At 42.8% G+C, this 22,126-nt stretch overlaps 1 protein-coding gene across 4 annotated transcripts in view; it reads left to right on the forward strand.

Moving 5' to 3' along the window:
• The window catches only part of LOC142659190 (uncharacterized), a 169,532-nt gene that overhangs the window by 76,750 nt on the left and 70,656 nt on the right, over positions 1-22,126 (forward strand). For all 4 annotated transcript variants that reach the window (XM_075835052.1, XM_075835053.1, XM_075835054.1 and 1 more), the window contains 5 exons: positions 14,155-14,299; positions 16,023-16,181; positions 17,065-17,260; positions 20,630-20,785; positions 21,785-21,853. In XM_075835052.1, coding sequence (XP_075691167.1) covers positions 14,247-14,299; positions 16,023-16,181; positions 17,065-17,260; positions 20,630-20,785; positions 21,785-21,853 — 633 coding nt within the window. In that variant the 5' untranslated portion in view covers positions 14,155-14,246. The remainder of the gene's footprint in view (positions 1-14,154; positions 14,300-16,022; positions 16,182-17,064; positions 17,261-20,629; positions 20,786-21,784; positions 21,854-22,126) is intronic.

Consider the following 22,126-nt stretch of genomic DNA (forward strand, 5'->3'; position numbering starts at 1 on the left):
TAGTCCAGTGGCATTCTGGGCTTGATTGCAGACTTCCTGCAATTATGTGCGCACTGGCCCTTTAAGACCGTGCACGCGTGGGCGCGCACGATCTCCTGGAGACTGTCTCGATACCAGGAAGTGAGTGCCGGCGCCTCACTGGGGGACGACGCAGTAGAGAACATACATGGCCACGGACATCGAGGGGTAAGTCAGAAAGATGGGCCGTGGCCACAGACGTTACAAATACCACCATAGAGTGCACAAATAATAGTGCTATAGAATACATTAATACCACACAAATAATAGTGCTGTAAAGTTATATGGCCTCTGAGTGAAAGTTTACTTAACCATCATTTGAGAAAGTAAAGGGGGTTTTACACTGGGCGATTATCGTGCAGACAAGTGTTCATAGAGCGCTCCTTGCCTATAATTGCCCTGTGTAAACAAGGCAGCGATCAGCAGATGAACGAGCAAACGCTGGATCATCTGCTGATTGTATCGTTTTAAAAAAAGTTAAATAATAATGTTGTCGGCAGCACATCTCCCTGTGTGCCGTGTGACAGGAGCAAACAAGCGCCGATCAACATTGTCTCGATCGGCGCTCGCTGCAGCGGCCGATGATCGGCCAGTGTAATAGGGCCTTAACTTCTTTGTAGAAAAAGGGTTCAGTCCATGCGTGCTAGGATTTGGCAATACTTTGTGTGCTTTACATTAAACCTCAAGCATTTGGCTAGAAACAAATGAAAGCGATTAGTGTTTGTGGATGTCGTTTGCAAACACAACAGATCTAATATATCTGCTAATTGTATCAGGGAACAGTTGACCAACACTCTGCTCTATCCCCACCCTGTATCCTTACGTGTAAAACTGCTCCATATGTCTGTAATTGAGTTATCGTTAAAAGAACATTTTGGCTCAGAGTGAAGAATTTGCTTACAAGGTGTTTGAAATGGAACATGACGCGAACAAGCTGCTCTGGACGTCCCGCAGAGATGGGGATCATTGAGTCCAGAGTCAACATACCTCTATGGGTCAACACCTAATGGTCGAAAACCATGAATTCTTGATATTCTTGTTTTTTTTTCTGGAACCATCTCTTCTTTGAATGGTAGAAACATGTTGGCACCAGGTTCAGTCTTCACAATGGTGCAAGAAATGATCGTGATGCATGACATTCCTGAATGTCCAAAAGCTATGACAGAGTATTCCCAAGACAACATGAAATAAGGGCCTGTTGTATTTGGGTTAGATTGGCCACATAGGTCCAGATGTCTCACTGACAACTGCTTACCCAAAAAACCATTGGTAGTCGCAATATATGCCACTAGAGGGGTCTTCTACTATACATTCGTGCATTATGAACACCATTTTTCCCTTTACAATGTTGGAAAATTTCAAGCCTCACCATCCATTGTTGTAGACGTACCCAGTACCATCTCCGCATAATTGTCAAATCACATCATCAGCCTTATTTTAATATTATAGTTGGGTACAATTAAAATGTACGGGATTTAGGAAGACATTTACACATCCTTCACGCAATGCTCTGCAAATCCCGAGGGTCAAACATCCTTCACAAATAGTCCAGCATTAGGGTAGTAGGTTAAGATTAGTAGGGTTAGGGTTTCGCCTGTGAAATAATATTTGGAAAGCATACTCCCTACATTAGAATTGCACATTTATTGTTTATTAGCTCCGTGGCTTGTGGTTCTAAAATCGTATTTCATAGCTGCGATCGCTGAGCAGGCAGCTGTGGTCCTCGGGTCATGTCTGTTACCCCCAGCTGGGTTTAGTCCAGGCTCTTGGAATTTCATGGTCAAGGTTGACCAGCACACAGGAGTCAGGGTGAATTGTCACTGAGAAAGGTGGGGGAGATGAATTGCAGAGCTGCATATGTGATTTTCCATGTGTGTTGGTTTGAGAGAAGTGGCATGTTGTAGTGATCAACTGCTCTATAGGGGCTTTCTGTACATTAGAAGAATTTTCCATCGTTTCAGTCCTGGGATCCTATGTGTTCGTTGTTAACTCCCTTACTCCTATCTCCTTGTTAACGTAGGGACCCTATAAGTGTCGTCGTTATATGTCTATTTACCAAACTACTTCATTGCAGAAAACCAATTGTTTGCCTTCAAATAATAGTCACTGGGGGTCCCTGCTGAGGAGACTTTTCTCTGTCAGTTCTTGGTAGTCATATTGCCTGACAAAGTCTAGTTCAAGTGATGGAATTGGCTCCCTATCCATTTCAGTTAAGGATAATCTGCCATGGGTGCAGCTGGTGAAGAGGGGGCCAGGCTCTAGTATTGGGAGACTCCCATCCCTTAAAAGAGAAAAGGGTGCTGCGACCCCGGGGGGTAGTTCCCTACTCCCTTGTTTTCTAACTCTGGTTTGCCTTTGAAGGTGTGGAAGCCTTGCTCCGGTTCACTTCACCTATGGAAAGGGAGATGAGGCCATCTTAAATTAGGTCTTCCCTCTATGCAGATCCTATAGCAGCTATTAGAGGTATTGGTAGATTCTGAATATACACGTGGCAATGGTGGAGGGAGAGAAAGCAGATACAATTGAATGCAGTGATGTGCTGGCACCAAGAGACCTAGGTCACAGGGTTTGCAGAAGATCCAAGGCGGGTGCCCCTGGTGCCAGCAGGGACTAGCAACAACACTGGCAGCTATAGGTTGTCGCCACACAGTCTAGCATTCCGCAGGTCAAGTCATGATTACAAATAGAACATGTCTAAGGCATGACAACCCCATTTCTAGTCACTTGCAGTTCACAAATTTGGCCACTGAGAGGATGCGCCCTAGAGATCTTATCCATGGAGGACCACAAATAACTGGGATTTTTCTGTTTTGACATGGGGGCCGCAGTGATAACGTTCTGATGAATGGATCGGTTTAGAGGCTTAGCTGGAGATCAGAATATTGCGTACATCTTTATTACCTAGGCTCAGACGCTCTTAAGTTAAGATCCAGCTGAAACATTATTGAATTACAGAGCATGTAACTACATAAACGTGGGAGTGTGATTTATTCTACACTCACATAGATTCCCAGCCAAAACGATATTTATTTGACTTCTTTTTTTTTTTGTTGCCTTGAAATATTTGCATGTTCTGGCCTGGTATCCGTGGAATCCTGTCCCAAGATCTTTGTTACGTTCCTTCTCCTAAAAATATCAGCACAAAGCAAATCTCTTCACTAAGGCTGGGATATAAGCATCGAAAACACAAGGGGAAAACTGACCGCATTAAAATAAAAGGTGAGAGACAGATTATGCCACCACTAACCACACAGGACATGCACAGACCACTGTGTTTTTACATTTTATAATAGAATAGGTGGCACAATGTATTAAAACATGACGATTTTGCTGTGAAAAACTGAGCGGTCACCTAATTATTTTAGTCCTGGAGTGGCATAGATAAGGCACAGCAGCAAGTGGGCAGTATAGCGGCTCAGTGATGAGGACGTGACTTGATTTGCAGCATTAGGTCTATTATAGGTTTGAATCTGGTTCTACTGTATGAGATGTTAGATTGTGAGCCCCACTAAAGAAGGGGACTGACGTGTGTGCTAATAATCCATGTACAGTGCTGTGGAATATGTTGGCGCCATACAAGCAATGATATAAAATTCTACCTTATAAAAAAAAATTACATAGTGAGGAGAGCGAAGACACAACAGGGACTATGCATTTCTGTGAAGGCTCAGTGACTCTGGGACTAAATGATAACTCCATAGCTGCTACAAATGGCTGCTGTATTTAACTACTTCCTAGGAGCAGGTACTCGAAGTTTGGAGAATAATTGGCTGACACCAGAAGAAATCAGAGCTCATGCAGACAAGAGTAGAACAAGCAGAGTTCTCAGCACAGCTATTTTTAAACAAAATTATATTTATATAGTCCTGAAAAAGTCTTTAACTATAAATGAGACGAAGTGACTTACGGTGTATTCACATGGGCAGGTTTAGTGCTTTTTTTTTTGCCACGGTTTTGTTTCTTTGTGATGAACGTGGCAAAAAAAGCCACATGCACACTATGCGTATTACGTGCACATTTGCCATGCAGATTCTCGTGCAGTAAATCCGCAGCATAAGGCCTTCATCACTGTCACCCTACATCACTATGTCACCCTGCATCACTATGTCACCCTACATCACTATGTCACCCTACATCACTATGTCACCCTGCATCACTATGTCACCCTACATCACTATGTCACCCTGCATCACTATGTCACCCTACATCACTATGTCATCCTGCATCACTATGTCACCCTACATCACTATGTCACCCTGCATCACTATGTCATCCTGCATCACTATGTCACCCTACATCACTATGTCACCCTGCATCACTATGTCATCCTACATCACTATGTCACCCTACATCACTATGTCATCCTGCATCACTATGTCACCCTGCATCACTATGTCACCCTACATCACTATGTCACCCTACATCACTATGTCATCCTGCATCACTATGTCACCCTACATCACTATGTCACCCTGCATCACTATGTCATCCTACATCACTATGTCACCCTACATCACTATGTCATCCTGCATCACTATGTCACCCTGCATCACTATGTCACCCTACATCACTATGTCACCCTACATCACTATGTCATCCTGCATCACTATGTCACCCTGCATCACTATGTCATCCTGCATCACTATGTCACCCTGCATCACTATGTCACCCTACATCACTATGTCACCCTACATCACTATGTCATCCTACATCACTATGTCACCCTACATCACTATGTCATCCTGCATCACTATGTCACCCTGCATCACTATGTCACCCTACATCACTATGTCACCCTGCATCACTATGTCACCCTACATCACTATGTCACCCTACATCACTATGTCACCCTGCATCACTATGTCACCCTACATCACTATGTCATCCTGCATCACTATGTCATCCTACATCACTATGTCCTCCTACATCACTATGTCATTCCACATCACTATGTCACCCTACATCACTATGTCACCCTACATCACTATGTCACCCTGCATCACTATGTCACCCTACATCACTATGTCACCCTGCATCACTATGTCACCCTTCATCACTATGTCATCCTGCATCACTATGTCATTCCACATCACTATGTCATCCTGCATCACTATGTCACCCTACATCACTATGTCACCCTACATCACTATGTCACCCTGCATCACTATGTCATTCCACATCACTATGTCACCCTACATCACTGTCATCCTGCATCACTATGTCATCCTACATCACTATGTAATCCTACATCACTATGTCATCCTGCATCACTATGTCACCCTACATCACTATGTCACCCTACATCACTATGTCATCCTACATCACTCTGTCATCCTACATCACTATGTCACCCTGCATCACTATGTCACCCTTCATCACTATGTCACCCTACATCACTATGTCATCCTACATCACTCTGTCATCCTACATCACTATGTCACCCTACATCACTCTGTCACCCTACATCACTATGTCATCCTGCATCACTATGTCACCCTACATCACTATGTCATCCCGCATCACTATGTCATCCTGCATCACTATGTCACCCTACATCACTATGTCACCCTACATCACTCTGTCATCCTACATCACTCTGTCATCCTACATCACTCTGTCATCCTACATCACTATGTCACCCTACATCACTCTGTCATCCTGCATCACTATGTCATCCTACATCACTCTGTCATCCTACATCACTATGTCATCCCGCATCACTGTCATCCTACATCACTATGTCACCCTGCATCACTATGTCCTCCTACATCACTATGTCACCCTGCATCACTATGTCACTATGTCACCCTACATCACTATGTCACCCTGCATCACTATGTCACTATGTCACCCTACATCACTATGTCATCCTACATCACTATGTCACCCTACATCACTATGTCATCCTACATCACTATGTCACCCTGCATCACTATGTCACCCTACATCACTATGTCATCCTACATCACTATGTCACCCTACATCACTATGTCACCCTACATCACTATGTCATCCTACATCACTATGTCACCCTGCATCACTATGTCACCCTACATCACTATGTCATCCTGCATCACTATGTCACCCTACATCACTATGTCACCCTACATCACTATCATCCTGCATCACTATGTCACCCTACATCACTATGTCACCCTACATCACTATGTCACCCTGCATCACTATGTCACCCTACATCACTATGTCATCCTACATCACTATGTCATCCTACATCACTATGTCACCCTGCATCACTATGTCCTCCTACATCACTATGTCACCCTGCATCACTATGTCACCCTACATCACTATGTCACCCTGCATCACTATGTCACTATGTCACCCTACATCACTATGTCATCCTGCATCACTATGTCATCCTACATCACTCTGTCATCCTACATCACTATGTCATCCCGCATCACTATGTCATCCTGCATCACTATGTCACCCTACATCACTCTGTCACCCTGCATCACTATGTCATCCTGCATCACTATGTCACCCTACATCACTATGTCACCCTACATCACTCTGTCATCCTACATCACTCTGTCATCCTACATCACTATGTCACCCTGCATCACTATGTCACCCTACATCACTATGTCACCCTGCATCACTATGTCACTATGTCACCCTACATCACTATGTCATCCTGCATCACTATGTCATCCTACATCACTCTGTCATCCTACATCACTATGTCATCCTGCATCACTATGTCACCCTGCATCACTATGTCACCCTACATCACTATGTCATCCTACATCACTATGTCACCCTACATCACTATGTCATCCTACATCACTATGTCACCCTGCATCACTATGTCACCCTACATCACTATGTCATCCTGCATCACTATGTCACCCTACATCACTATGTCACCCTACATCACTATGTCACCCTGCATCACTATGTCACCCTACATCACTATGTCATCCTACATCACTATGTCCTCCTACATCACTATGTCACCCTGCATCACTATGTCACCCTACATCACTATGTCACCCTGCATCACTATGTCACTATGTCACCCTACATCACTATGTCATCCTACATCACTATGTCACCCTACATCACTATGTCATCCTACATCACTATGTCACCCTGCATCACTTTGTCACCCTACATCACTATGTCACCCTACATCACTATGTCACCCTACATCACTATGTCACCCTGCATCACTATGTCACCCTACATCACTATGTCATCCTACATCACTATGTCATCCCGCATCATTATGTCACCCTACATCACTATGTCACCCTACATCACCATGTCACCCTACATCACTATGTCATCCTACATCACTATGTCACCCTACATCACTATGTCATCCTGCATCACTATGTCATCCTACATCACTATGTCACCCTACATCACTATGTCATCCTGCATCACTATGTCACCCTACATCACTATGTCACCCTACATCACTATGTCACCCTACATCACTCTGTCATCCTACATCACTATGTCACCCTACATCACTATGTCACCCTGCATCACTATGTCATCCTACATCACTATGTCATCCTGCACCACTATGCCACCCTACATCACTATGTCACCCTACATCACTATGTCACCCTACATCACTATGTCATCCCGCATCACTATGTCATCCTGCATCACTATGTCACCCTACATCACTGTCACCCTACATCACTATGTCATCCTGCATCACTATGTCACCCTACATCACTATGTCACCCTACATCACTATGTCATCCCGCATCACTATGTCATCCTGCATCACTATGTCACCCTACATCACTGTCACCCTACATCACTATGTCATCCTGCATCACTATGTCACCCTGCATCACTATGTCCTCCTACATCACTATGTCATCCTACATCACTCTGTCATCCTACATCACTATGTCACCCTGCATCACTCTGTCATCCTACATCACTATGTCACCCTGCATCACTATGTCATCCTTCATCACTATGTCACCCTACACCACTATGTCATCCTACATCACTATGTCACCCTACATCACTATGTCACCCTACATCACTATGTCATCCTACATCACTATGTCACCCTGCATCACTATGTCACCCTACATCACTCTGTCATCCTACATCACTATGTCACCCTGCATCACTATGTCATCCTTCATCACTATGTCACCCTACACCACTATGTCATCCTACATCACTATGTCACCCTACATCACTATGTCACCCTACATCACTATGTCATCCTGCATCACTATGTCACTCTACATCACTATGTCACCCTACATCACTATGTCACCCTGCATCACTATGTCACCCTGCATCACTATGTCCTCCTACATCACTATGTCACCCTGCATCACTATGTCACTGTCACCCTACATCACTGTCACCCTGCATCACTATGTCACTGTCACCCTACATCACTATGTCCTCCTACATCACTATGTCACCCTGCATCACTATGTCATCCTACATCACTCTGTCATCCTACATCACTGTCATCCTGCATCACTATGTCACCCTACATCACTATGTCACCCTGCATCACTATGTCACTATGTCACCCTACATCACTATGTCAACCTACATCACTATGTCACTATGTCACCCTACATCACTATCTCACCCTACATCACTATGTCAACCTACATCACTATGTCACCCTACATCACTATGTCATCCTACATCACTATGTCACCCTACATCACTATGTCCTCCTACATCACTATGTCACCCTGCATCACTATGTCACCCTACATCACTATGTCACCCTACATCACTATGTCCTCCTACATCACTATGTCACCCTACATCACTATGTCCTCCTACATCACTATGTCATCCTGCATCACTATGTCATCCTGCACCACTATGTCACCCTACATCACTATGTCACCCTACATCACTATGTCACCCTGCATCACTATGTCACTATGTCACCCTACATCACTATGTCACCCTACATCACTATGTCACCCTACATCACTCTGTCATCCTACATCACTATGTCATCCTGCATCACTATGTCATCCTACATCACTATGTCACCCTGCATCACTATGTCACTATGTCACCCTACATCACTATGTCACCCTGCATCACTATGTCACCCTACATCACTATGTCACCCTACATCACTATGTCACCCTACATCACTATGTCACCCTACATCACTATGTCATCCTACATCACTATGTCACCCTGCATCACTATGTCCTCCTACATCACTATGTCACCCTGCATCACTATGTCACCCTACATCACTATGTCACCCTGCATCACTATGTCATCCTACATCACTATGTCACCCTGCATCACTATGTCACTATGTCACCCTACATCACTATGTCACCCTGCATCACTATGTCACTATGTCACCCTACATCACTATGTCATCACTATGTCACCCTACATCACTATGTCACCCTACATCACTATGTCACCCTGCATCACTATGTCACCCTACATCACTATGTCATCCTGCATCACTATGTCACCCTACATCACTATGTCACCCTACATCACTCTGTCATCCTACATCACTATGTCATCCCGCATCATTATGTCACCCTACATCACTATGTCACCCTACATCACTATGTCACCCTACATCACTATGTCATCCTACATCACTATGTCACCCTACATCACTATGTCATCCTGCATCACTATGTCATCCTACATCACTATGTAATCCTACATCACTATGTCATCCTACATCACTATGTCACCCTACATCACTATGTCACCCTACATCACTATGTCATCCTACATCACTATGTCACCCTACATCACTATGTCACCCTACATCACTATGTAATCCTACATCACTATGTCATCCTACATCACTATGTCACCCTACATCACTCTGTCATCCTACATCACTATGTCATCCCGCATCATTATGTCACCCTACATCACTATGTCACCCTACATCACTATGTCACCCTACATCACTATGTCATCCTACATCACTATGTCACCCTACATCACTATGTCATCCTGCATCACTATGTCATCCTACATCACTATGTAATCCTACATCACTATGTCATCCTACATCACTATGTCACCCTACATCACTATGTCACCCTGCATCACTATGTCACCCTTCATCACTTCAAGGAATATAAAGCAATTGTCTCAAATTCAGAATTCTTGTGGAAATCACCTGGAATTTTTTTCACCAGGCTCCTTATCTGATGTCCTCATTCCTATTGCCTTAAACAAACATAATAATGAATAAAAATCAGAAACTGACATTGCTGTAATACATATTGAGTGAGTACAACATGAATAATTTAGAGGTTATATAGGGCTAAGGCGTTATTTTTCCAATTCCTGGATGATGCATCGCCATCTGGTGGATATATGTGAAAATACCATGTCTGTGCATTGCAATTATTATTATTATTACTATTTTAATTACTTGTTATTCCCCAGTACTAGTAAATTCTATGGCGCTGCAAAGGCTGCACTGCACTGACATCTGTCCCTGTATACAATATAACTTTCCTATTTCATGCACACATTAAGGCCCTGTTCACACAGAGTTTTTTTGCAGGCAGAAAATTCTGCCTGTAAAAATCAGCTCCGGTTTTAAGTGGTTTTACACCACAGCCGTTTTTTGCTGTGTTTTTTTTACCTCTTCCACAGGCAAAGGAAAAAACCGCGAGCATTTTTTTTTAAAAAAACGCGTCAAAAAATGCTTCAGCTGTTCGCGGCGTTTTGTTCCGTCTCCTATTGATTTCAATGGCGTTTTTAGGCCATAGTAGGGTCACTTTCCTTGGAGGTCAAAGGGTTGTCTCACCAAGGCAACACCTTTTTAAAAATAATCAGCTCATGCGACGGGTCTGGCTTCTGTGAATCTCGGTTATTAAAGAGACTCTGTCACCACATTATAAGTGCCCTGTCTCCTACATAAGGAGATCAGAGCTATAATGTAGGTGACAGCAGTGCTTTTTATTTAGAAAAACTATCTATTTTTACCACGTTATTAGCGATTTTAGCTTTATGCTAATTAGTTTCTTAATGCCCAACTGGGCGTGTTTTTACTTTTGACCAAGTGGGCGTTGTGGAGAGAAGTGTATGAGGCTGACCAATCAGTGACCAATCTGTGACCAATCAGTGTCATTCACTTCTCTCCATTCATTTACTCAGCTGTCTATTCACAATCCCGACACTTCTGTAACATTTCTGTGGTACTTACAGCAGAGCAAAGCGTAATCTCGCTGTAACCTTTCATTTACAGCGTGATCTCGCAAGATTAAGCTTGCTCTGCTGTAAGTTCCACAGAAACGTTACAGAAGTGTCGGGATTGTGAATAGACATCCCGTCCTGGCTGGAGGTGATGTCTATTCACTGTCAAGACACTTCAGTAACGTTAATGTGTCAGAATAAGACAGCACATAGCGAACAACGCAGTGTCACTATGCGCTGAGTAAATGAATGGAGAGAAGTGCATGACGCTGATTGGTCACTGATTGGTCAGCGTCATACACTCCTCTGTACAACGCCCACTTGGTCTAAAGTAAAAACACGCCCAGTTGGGCATTAAGAAACTAATTAGCATAAAGCTAAAATCGCTCATAACGTGGTAAAAATAGATTGTTTTTCTAAATAAAATGCACTTCTGTCACCTCCATTACAGCAGCGATCACATTATGTAGGAGACAGGGCACTTATAATCTAGTGATAGAGTCTCTTTAACTGTTATCATTAAGGGAAGCTGCATCGGTCCACTCATTTCCCCTGCAGCGGCTGCACAAAATGTATAGAGGGTGGTCCCGAGCGGGGGAACCTCTATGACATAATTTTCCCTAATAGGGTCCTGATACCAGAGAGTCCAAATATCCCCTGTGGTTTAAAGGGCACAAGTATTAACGACACATGATATCTGGGGGCACTTTTGCAGATTTTTCATTTGAGCTCAGGAACCTAAAGTTTCCCCTCTGCAGAGCCCTCTAGTATAATTTCATTAGCGGGAGTGTCAGTCTTAAATTAGAACAAGCGCCACTCTTAGCTATAGGCTGTTTCTGGTATTGCAGCTTATCCCCATTCCACTAAATGTCCACCTACGTTCATCAGTTGTTAAAAATAAATTCTTTCTAGAAATCGTCTACAGATATCCTCTCATATTACAGGAATTTAGTTGTAACATTCTCCATAATAGCCCTAATCCACTATGAGATTTACTGCTGGCGCTAGTCTGTGCTGATGACCTCCCCATGTCCTCCTGTATTGCCAGCGCACAGGTGTCTGTACTACACAGCTGGGCTAAGACTAAACATCTTCAGGGTGATTGACAGCTAGTACAGGCATTCCTCGCCTTGCTGGAAACATCACGCCTCTGGCCTTTATACTGTCAGGAAAAATATGAATATAGGATATAAACTGACTGCAGATTAGGATAGATCAGCGTCGGAGGCACAATTCGGGAATGCCAGTTACACATAAATTATTCCTTGCTGGGATGTGCAGCTATGGATAAAACAGAGCAATACAAACAGGTAATCCTTAACCCATGCCCTGACAGATGCAAATCCCAGGGGCAGAATTAGAGTTCTCAGGCATTCTCTGTTTCTGATGTATTTTGTCTTTTAGCATACCATTTATATATACACGCAAACTATATATATGCCTAGATGCAATCACGGACAGACTGAGAGTGATCTGGCTTCCCCCAGCCATTAAAGGTCATGGACCCATTTCCAGCCACTATAGTAATAATACATTTTATTTGAGTTAAAGAGGTTGCCTCAAGTAGACAACCCCTTCTTATCGTGGCGATCAGCTGATCACAGTGGGTGTGGCTTCTGAAGCCCCCAGCGGCCTGCTGTTATCAATGGTCGTGGCCAGCCATACGTTACCGCTGCATACATTACATGCAGGCTATTCAGATGAATGACCAACTATGTAATACATGGACTGGCCAGGTCCACCAGAGCTGATGATACGCGGCTTATAGTAGAGGGTCCCGAGTAGGGAACACCCCTCGATGATGTCCATATGACCTAATAGTCTTTAATCAAATGCATTTGAGGAGCATTTCTGGTGCGTCATTATTTACATTTATTTTTTGGCAGTATCTGCATTTTAAGGAATCTTCTAACTATCCAAGGGGCTGTGGTCCCAAAATGGCCATGGACTCAGTCACTGCACTAATGGTGGAATAGTCAGTCCACCTCTCCGGTTCTGTCATCATATATGGACACATTTAGCATTAGAAGGTGCCCCCTTCACTGTCCATAACTTTAAGGCCTTGTTTTTTTTTTTGGTAAGGCCCCATGCACACAAACGTACAGTATTTTTGCGGCCGCAATTCACCCCCAAATCTGCGGGTGAATTGCGGCCCCATTCATTTTGATGGGCCCATGCACACGACCGTGGTTTCCACAGTCCGTGCATTGACCAGGAGCCTGGACCCCAAAAAGATCGGACATGTCTTTTAACGGCCGCATTTTGCGGTACACGCTCGTTGAAATTAATGCACACGGCAATGTGCACGGACAGTGATTTGCGGGCGGCCGCGGGTGATACTCTGCGGCCCTCCGAGCCGCAAGTTACAGCTGGTGCACACCACTACAGTCGTGTGCATGAGGCCTAAGGGTTGAATCCAAACTTCTTGAACTAGGTCTTCATCCAGGTTAGGGCATCTCAGTTCCTGAGAGAAGGGCAGTGGCAACCACTGAAAGCAACATTTTGCATAGGTTCTCACTTTTGTTCGCCTCCCTCGCCATTACTTCAAGAGGACTGGGTGATGTTCATTTTGCACCCCACAGTTTACCTCGTGCAGTATAAATTTCCTTTATCACAGTATGTGCACTAGTCCTAGTTTATCACAGTATGTGCACTAGTCCTAGTTTATCACAGTATGTGCACTAGTCCTAGTTTATCACAGTATGTGCACTAGTCCTAGTTTATCACAGTATGTGCACTAGTCCTAGTTTATCACAGTATGTGCACTTTTTTTATTCTATGTGAATACATCTGTGTACTGCGATCTTAATGACCTGTATAACTCAGATAAATTATTGTATTATATTAATTATAATTATTACTAGTCGTGGTATATAATATTGTGATTTAACTCTTCGTTTCACAAGCACTAATACTTTTCTTTGACTCATGTATTGCACTTTTTGCTTACAGAAGAGGTGAACGTCCTGGAATACCTCACTTTACATTCTGCGGAGCTCGTGAACATCTCTCTCAGTTCAGAACATTCCTGTCTCTCCTTAGATATGGGGCAATACTCTACACTCAGCATCTCCACCAGGGCGGCATTCGGAGAAAGGTAAATGTTGCTACAAACAGTAAATTCAGATATACTTTTCATTGGTAGATTGCTTCACCACACACGGATAGTATACTGAATATTTGCACAATTCAGAAATGTATTAGATTGCTTTGAAAACAATGAAAGGGTTAGCCGTCACGAACAGACTCCTAAACGGCAAGTCCTACTAATATGGAAGTCCTGGATGTATGACAGCAGAATTACCCACATTTGTCATTCAGGAGTCGGGGAAAGCTTAGTGAAAATCTTCGTTGGAGCTGTACTAGTGGCCACATTTGTTCACACAGCTTTCCCAGAAACAGACATAACAGAGAAAGGCAACTTAAAGGGAATGTGTCGCTAGAAAATTTTTATTTTTTTTAGTTAAACAGTTAGTATATAAGTGATTACACACTGTTCTAATTTTAAGTCAGGAAATATTATAAATTAGATTCTAATTTATAACATTTCCATGTGCTGGTCACTAGAGGGAGCAATTCCCAAAATTGCAGCATTGGCATGTGGTAAAGCAACCTCATTGCTTTATGCTGCAAAATTGGAGAAGACGCACTCGCTCTAGCGTCCCCAAACAATCCCCCCTCCTTTATCCTGGCTAGTGCCAGGAGAAAGGAGGGGGTTGAATGTTCAAACCTCCTACATTGTGTGCCGCCATTTTTTGAGCGAATGCCCAGTGTAGGAGGATTAGATACAGTGGTAATCACACAGTATAACATGAACATACACAAACATAACTTACCTGCTCCTGCCGCCGCCGCTCCCTCCGCTCCTAGTCCTTGCTTCTGAACATATGGACGGAAGCCGCGACCGGAAGTAGTCATCTTACTGTCCGGCCGCAGCTTCTGGTCCACATGAAAATGGCGCCGGATGTCGCTCTGCCGAAGACCTTCCTTTTGGACTGTGTGGGAGCGGTGCATGCGCCGTTCCCACACAGACGGCGTACGCTATAGTGAATGGAACAGCTCCCGTTCGCATTCTCTATGGGGATGTATGTGCCGTATTCCATCTCTATGTGTCGTTAATCGACACATACAGAGATGAAAAAAAAAATGGCAGCCCCATAGAGAAGTAAAAGAAAGAAAAAAGTAAAACACAAATAAATAAAATGTATTTTAATAACATACTAAAAGCAATAACATATAAAAAAAAAAAATTCGTGACACCTTCCCTTATACGTATTTACTGGTTTATGTTGCTTTACTCCACAATATGGCTGCCTCCACTGTATAAAGGTGACTGGAGCAACCCTAGTTCTTTGCATTCAAAGGCGTACACACCGTAGAGGCAGACCATGTATCTGCTATGGGGCCCCATGGCAAGGGGGGCCCGGTTTAAGTTTGTCCGAATCAGTAGAGGGAAACATTAGCAAACAGTAGAGGAGGAAACCAGACCAAAGAAGGCTTCCACCAACCTTCTCTCCTACAAAGGATGAGTGTTGGGCACTCTTGACTCCAAATTGGGGGCTGGTGATAGTACGAGACAACACATGGAAGGGACCCCTTTGTAAATTTTGCTATACGACAATGTCTTCTCTGTGTTCTCATTCATACACATTGCTAATAATGTCTTGCCCTTTGTACTATTGTGTTACACCTCTTGCACACGACCAAGTTCGGGCCATGAAAATCAAGCCGACACTCGGACCGTTTTTCCCGGCCCGATCCCGGTCGTGTGTAACTGCACTTAACATGTCGGTGAATCTCTCCTGATCCTATTGCTTTAGTTTTGCAGATGAGCTGGCTGTACTCATCAAGTTACGTTCAACTCTTCAAGAGGACACAGGCCTCGTCACCATATTAAGTCTCCATGGCCAGGTGCTATTTCAGATCCGTATTAACCCCAACTCCCTAATATTTATCTCCAGTCGACGTGGACACTATGAGTAAGTGACCTCAACCCCATGTGATAAGTATTTGTACATGTCAAAGTTATACACATCAAAGGGGTACATGGATAATATCTATTCTCAAGACAGTTATAGTTTCACAGAAGATAAGCACGAATCCTCAAAATATCTAGAAGGGGAAAGGGATCTAGTCATTGTAAGGAGTTTTCCAACAGTTGTTATGTGATATTGAATGCTTTCCATCAATGGATGTGCTCAATCCCATACACAAACAGAGAAAAATCAATCGACCTAGAGAAGAAAATATTTCATTAAAGGGGTTTTTATGAGATTAGAAAAAAAGACACTGTTTTTGTCCAGATACAGTGCCACCCTTGCACATGGGATGTGTTTGGTATTGCAGCTCAGTCCCATTCAAGTGACAATGATTTTTTTTTATCATATATGTAAGATTATTGCTCTAAATCAATGTATCAACTGTTTTATTGTATTATATTTTATTATAGTATCTCTGTCATAGACATAACAGCAGCCAAAACAAATCTGCCAACAGTCGAGCAGTTTTCTGGTGAAATTCATACTCAAGGTGCTGTCTCGAAAGAGATTTGATTTTTTTCCCAGAAGTTACATGATTAAAAGTTTATGGGATAAATGGTTGAATAAGGTCAATAAGATGTTATACTACAGCAGTGGACTCCAACCTGGGGCTCTCCAACTTTTACAAAACTACAACCCCCAGCATGCCCTGACAGCCATGTAGAGCCACAGGTTGAAGATCACTAGAGCATCAGTTCCTACTGTTGTCACTTTCCGTTTTCACTCTGTGGGTATCTAAACACCTTTCTCTTCACATTGTCTGGAATGTCTGGCAATGTATTAGGCAAATCTGATATCTCTTATTATCAATCTACCTCAACAGATTCCCTGTGCCTTCTCTGACTGATGGAAAATGGCACCGGGTGGCACTTGCAATCTCCTCCAAAGGCGTCAAGCTATATGTGGACTGCAAGCTTGTGGAGACCCTCCCTTGGTCTAACTTTTTTGGTCTGGGGGTCAAAACTGATGGAATACTGATGCTAGGAGGACTTATTGAGTCATATGATGTGCCCTTTAAAGTAAGAATAAACAAAAAAGTCTCTGTCACATGTGGATGCCCTCAATGCTCTACAAAGGTGTTATCATTATTGCAACACTGATTAGCAAACAACAGGCCCAAAAACAGTACATTGGGAAAGTCTTCAGACCCTTTCACTTTTTTTCACATTTTGTTATGTTGAGGCCTTGTGCTAAAGTAAAGGAAAATTCAAGTCTTCCCCATCATTCTGCACTCAATCCCCCATAATGACAAACTGAAACCAGAATTTTAGAAATTTTTGCAAATTTATTTAAAATGGAAAACTCATATTTCGCATGGACATAAGTATTCAGACCCTTTGCTATAACACTTGAAATTTAGCTGTGGGGGCCTCCCATTTATCTAGATTATCTTTGAAATGTGTCTCCATCTTGATTGGTGTCCATTTGTGGTAAATTCATTTGATTGGATATGATTTGGAAAGACACACCCCTCTCTATATAAGGTCTCACAGCTGACAATGTATATCAGAGCAAAAACCAAGCCATGAGGAGGAAAGAGCTGCCGGTAGAGTTCAGAGATAGGATTGTGTGGAGGCACAGATCTGGAGAAGGGGACAAAAAAATTTCTGCTGCACTGAAAGATCTCAAGAGCACAGTGGCCTCCATAATTCTTAAATGGAAGAAGTTTGAAACAACCAGGACTCTTCCTAGAGCTGGCCGCCCCACCAAACTAAGTAATCTGGGGAGAAGGGCCTTTGGCAAAAGAGGTGACCAAGAACCCAATGGTCACTCTGGCTAAGCTCCAAAGATTTTGTGTGCAGATGGGAGAAACTTCCAGAAGGTCGACTATCACTGCAGCACTCCACTAATCTGTGCTTTATGGCAGAGTTTCCAGACAACAAGATTCTGTGGTCTGATGAAACCAAGATTTAACTTTTTGGCCTCAATTCTTCATGTCTGGAGGAAACCAGGAACTGCTCATCACCTGCCCAATACCATCCTTACAGTGAAGCATGGTGGTGGCAGCATCATGCCGTGGGGGTGTTTTTCAGTGGCTGGGACAGGAAGACTGGTCAGGGTTGAGGGAATGATGAATGGGGCAAAATCAATAGATACTCCTAATAAAAACCTGATCTGGACCTCAGACTGGGTCAAAGGTTCCCCTCCCAACAGGACAATGACCCTAAGCACACAGCCAAGACAACACAGGAGTGGCAGGGGGACAACTCTGTGAATGTCCTTGAGTGGCCCAACCAGAGCCCTGATTTGAACCCAATCCAACATCTCTGGAGAGACCTGAAAATGTTCGTCCACCGATGTCACCATCCAACCTGACAGAAGAATGGCAGAAAATCCCCAAATCCAAATGTGCAAATCTTGTGGCATCATACTCAAGAAGACTGGAGGCCGTTATCACTGCCAAAGGGGCTTCAACTAAGTATTCGTACAATATTTTAGTTTTTCCTTTTCAATAAATTAGCAAAGAACTAACATTCTGTTTTAACTGTGTCATTATGGGGTATTGAGTGCAGAATGATGTGAAAAAAACATGAATATTTTTTTATTTTAGCACAAGGCCTCAACATAACAAAATGTGAACAAAAGGGTCTGAAGAGTTTCCGAATGCAATGTAACTATTCATTACGTAATATAAAAGATGTCCTATTATAGAAAGGCAATGAGAAATTCCAATTTTGACTAGAGCTTCCCTATAATAAGTAATAATCCATTCACAGTATAAGTATTGTTCTCCAGTCTATTCATTTTGTCTTTGGAACATTTGCAAATTGAATTCCTATTTAAAGTGATTGTCTGCTTTTTAGAAGGGTATCTTGACATTATGGTGATTCAAGGACCCCCAGCGATCAGCTGTAATCTGTAGAAACCAGATTCACTGCAGCGCCACCACAGGAGAAACAAGGCATTACACAGTACTGATTGAAATCAGTAGGCTGTCTGTGAAATGCATGACCGTGCCAGGTCCGGGGCTGTTCTCTGCTCTGGCTAATAGATGAGGGTCCTGAATGGGGGACCCCATCTATTAACTCCGAAGGATATGCAGTACAGTATGAAAATGGGTTTTCTAAACCAGGCACCCCTTTTTATTTTGATAGGTCAGAGGTCCAGCCCATGTCCCATCATTTTATTTTTTTAATACCACTGAACAATTCTGTATTTCCTTTCGAAACTTTCCATTCTATGTTTTCTTCATGTTTAGGAATCCTAGTTCTCCTCCCAAACCTGTACATACTTCTCTCTGGAAAACATCTAATAACTTAATAAAAATAATCTGTATACAGTGTACAGATGTAGCCATCTTTATCTTGACTTCTAATGCTTTAAATACACAGTGACAAGAGACTTGAACTTGACTTTTTCAATGGCTTTTGTTGTGTGATATCACGCTGCAGCAAGTTATCAGAGGGAAGATAAAGATGGCTACGTCCGTATCTAGTGATTACTGCATCAATGCACCAAAACAACCCGATAACAAGCCCAGGAAACATATATACAATTTAGTGTCTCCTCACATCCCCTATGAAGTCAAATAACATGTCTATTATATTTTATTGGCGTTTGTGAAAACAGCAGACTTGGGGGAGTACAGGGTGACAATATAAAGAAGGAACATTACACAAATACCTATTCATTGTTCAGTCTCGGGTTTGTCTTGTCATGTCTTGTGAGGGCAATCCTGAAAGTTACACACATTCTTAGAAACACCACAACGCTGGTAGACTCCATGCTCACACATTATGACTTCCTATTAAAATAGTCATATTTACATTCCGCACAATCCTGAAGAGTGCAAGCATGTCTGAGGAATGTTGCGTATGGCCGCATTACAAAAAATGTGAAGTGCAAAAATAAACATATATATTTGTCAATGTATCAATTCCATGGAATTGTAAAACAATATCCCAATAATAGAAAGTTATGTTAAATTAATATAGGCATATGCTGTATGCAGCATCAGACTAGGGTACATTGGGCACACTAGAAGGATAGCACTTATAAGGTCTTATAGGTTATTTGTGACTCAACCCATAACAGGCGGAAACTTGTGGCAGGTGATCGGCTCCAAAGTTAGCTCCAAATTGGGTTCTCTTAACTTTTGGGACCTGTTGGTTTAGAAGCCCATTAGTGTGTCAGAGCCAGGGTCTACGTTTTCGTCCACATCTGCGTCAGGGCTCCATTCAGTCGTTGCTTCTGAGCTTTCCGTCAGAACGGAACCCTGACTGCAACAATCGGAAGCCGTAGGTTTCCGTTTGCATCACCATTGATTTCAATGGTGACGGATCCGATGCAAATGATAACCGTATGTCTCCGTTGTGCAAGGGTTTTGACGGAAGCAATACCGTAGTCGACTATGTAGTGATATCATTTTGTATTTATTGTAATTGCAGGGATCCTTACAACAGCTGGTCTTTGTGATGGGTGAACCAGGAGCCGCCCAACATTACTGCAGGAACTACAACCAAACTTGCCTAAGCAGTTTCCCAGGAGAACATTTCAATACATCGCGAAGGGAACATGGTACCCGCCACACTCCAATTTCCAAGGTAACAAGATGGTGATAAGCAACTGTACTAGCTAAGTAATTCAAGCAGCGTTTGTGGGGCTCGGAACTGCTCTGAACCCCTCCTTCCATATTTCATAACATGCAAGGGAGAAGTCAGAGGAGCCAAATCTGCACTGGGGTTCCCCTATCTTATTCTTCTTTAAAAGACAAGTAGCTCAGCTATTCACAGTTAGCAAATTACCACTACTGGATTTAGAGCTCTCTATTCCAAAAACGGAGCTCCGACTACTATAAAGATGCATTAAAAAAATTATCAGAAAAGAATTTCGCACCTATTTAGACAAAAAATAAAACGTTGTTCAGAGGTGGACATTCACGAAGTCTGTACGGCAGTGCATAGAGGCTCCACGGCTACTTTAGTAAAGAGCCATACAGCCTCCGCGCACTGCCGTGTAGGCTCTTGTTGGACTCGTGTGTGTGAAGTTAAAAAAAAATTCTACAAACTGAGTCTAATGGAGCATGGCACAATTATTTTTCTGTTGAATTCTTACGGAATCCGACAAAAACAACTCTGTCTCCATATGAAATTGGAGGCATACAGAGATACAATAGAGGGCTCATGAACCACAATGGCAGCTCTATTATAGCTCCGTACTAAACAGAGCCGCAATATGGCGGGTGTGCATGGGCCCTGAGGGATTATTAATTTCTGTGTGTTATATATGATGCTACCAGTACAAACAAAGGCATATCTATAACTCCTAGAATGACAATATGTGACAATTTACTGACTTGTATTTCAATAGGAATGTCCTTTTTAAATATTATAAGGAATGACTGCGCTTCAATGACCATGAAACTTTCACTCATTCTAAATTCCTCTCCTCTTAGATTTTAAAACACACCTGCACACCTGCTAACATCATGTTGTCTTCACATATGGATGCCTCTAGAGAGTCTGGGTCTTACGCAGCCACGGCCTGTCTGGAAAAAGAATACTTTCTTCACTTTGTATTTTTTTTTCCTTTCTCTTGAGCAGTTCGATGTGGGAGAGACTTCGACCTCAGGAGTGGGACAGAACTCCAGTTCTCAGTCAACTGTACAAGAGGTATGTGATGGATAAGGCAGATAGGAAGACTCATAATGCATTCTTACATTGCCTTGAAATTGACCTTGGATTCCTAACTTCAAAGTCAAATACAAGCATGTTATAGGGCAGTTCCAGTCAATGTAAATAGTAACACCAATCCTACAGCAAATATTCCTATATAAAGGTTGGGTTCACACTTTGTGACAGTGTACCGCATGGAAAAAAACGCACGCGTTTTACCTCAAATTGCCAGTTTTGCTATATGGTCATTGTCCACATGGTTTTTACAGA

The sequence above is a fragment of the Rhinoderma darwinii genome, chromosome 8 (genome assembly GCF_050947455.1).
Source record: "Rhinoderma darwinii isolate aRhiDar2 chromosome 8, aRhiDar2.hap1, whole genome shotgun sequence".
NCBI classification, from domain to species: Eukaryota; Metazoa; Chordata; class Amphibia; order Anura; family Rhinodermatidae; genus Rhinoderma; species Rhinoderma darwinii.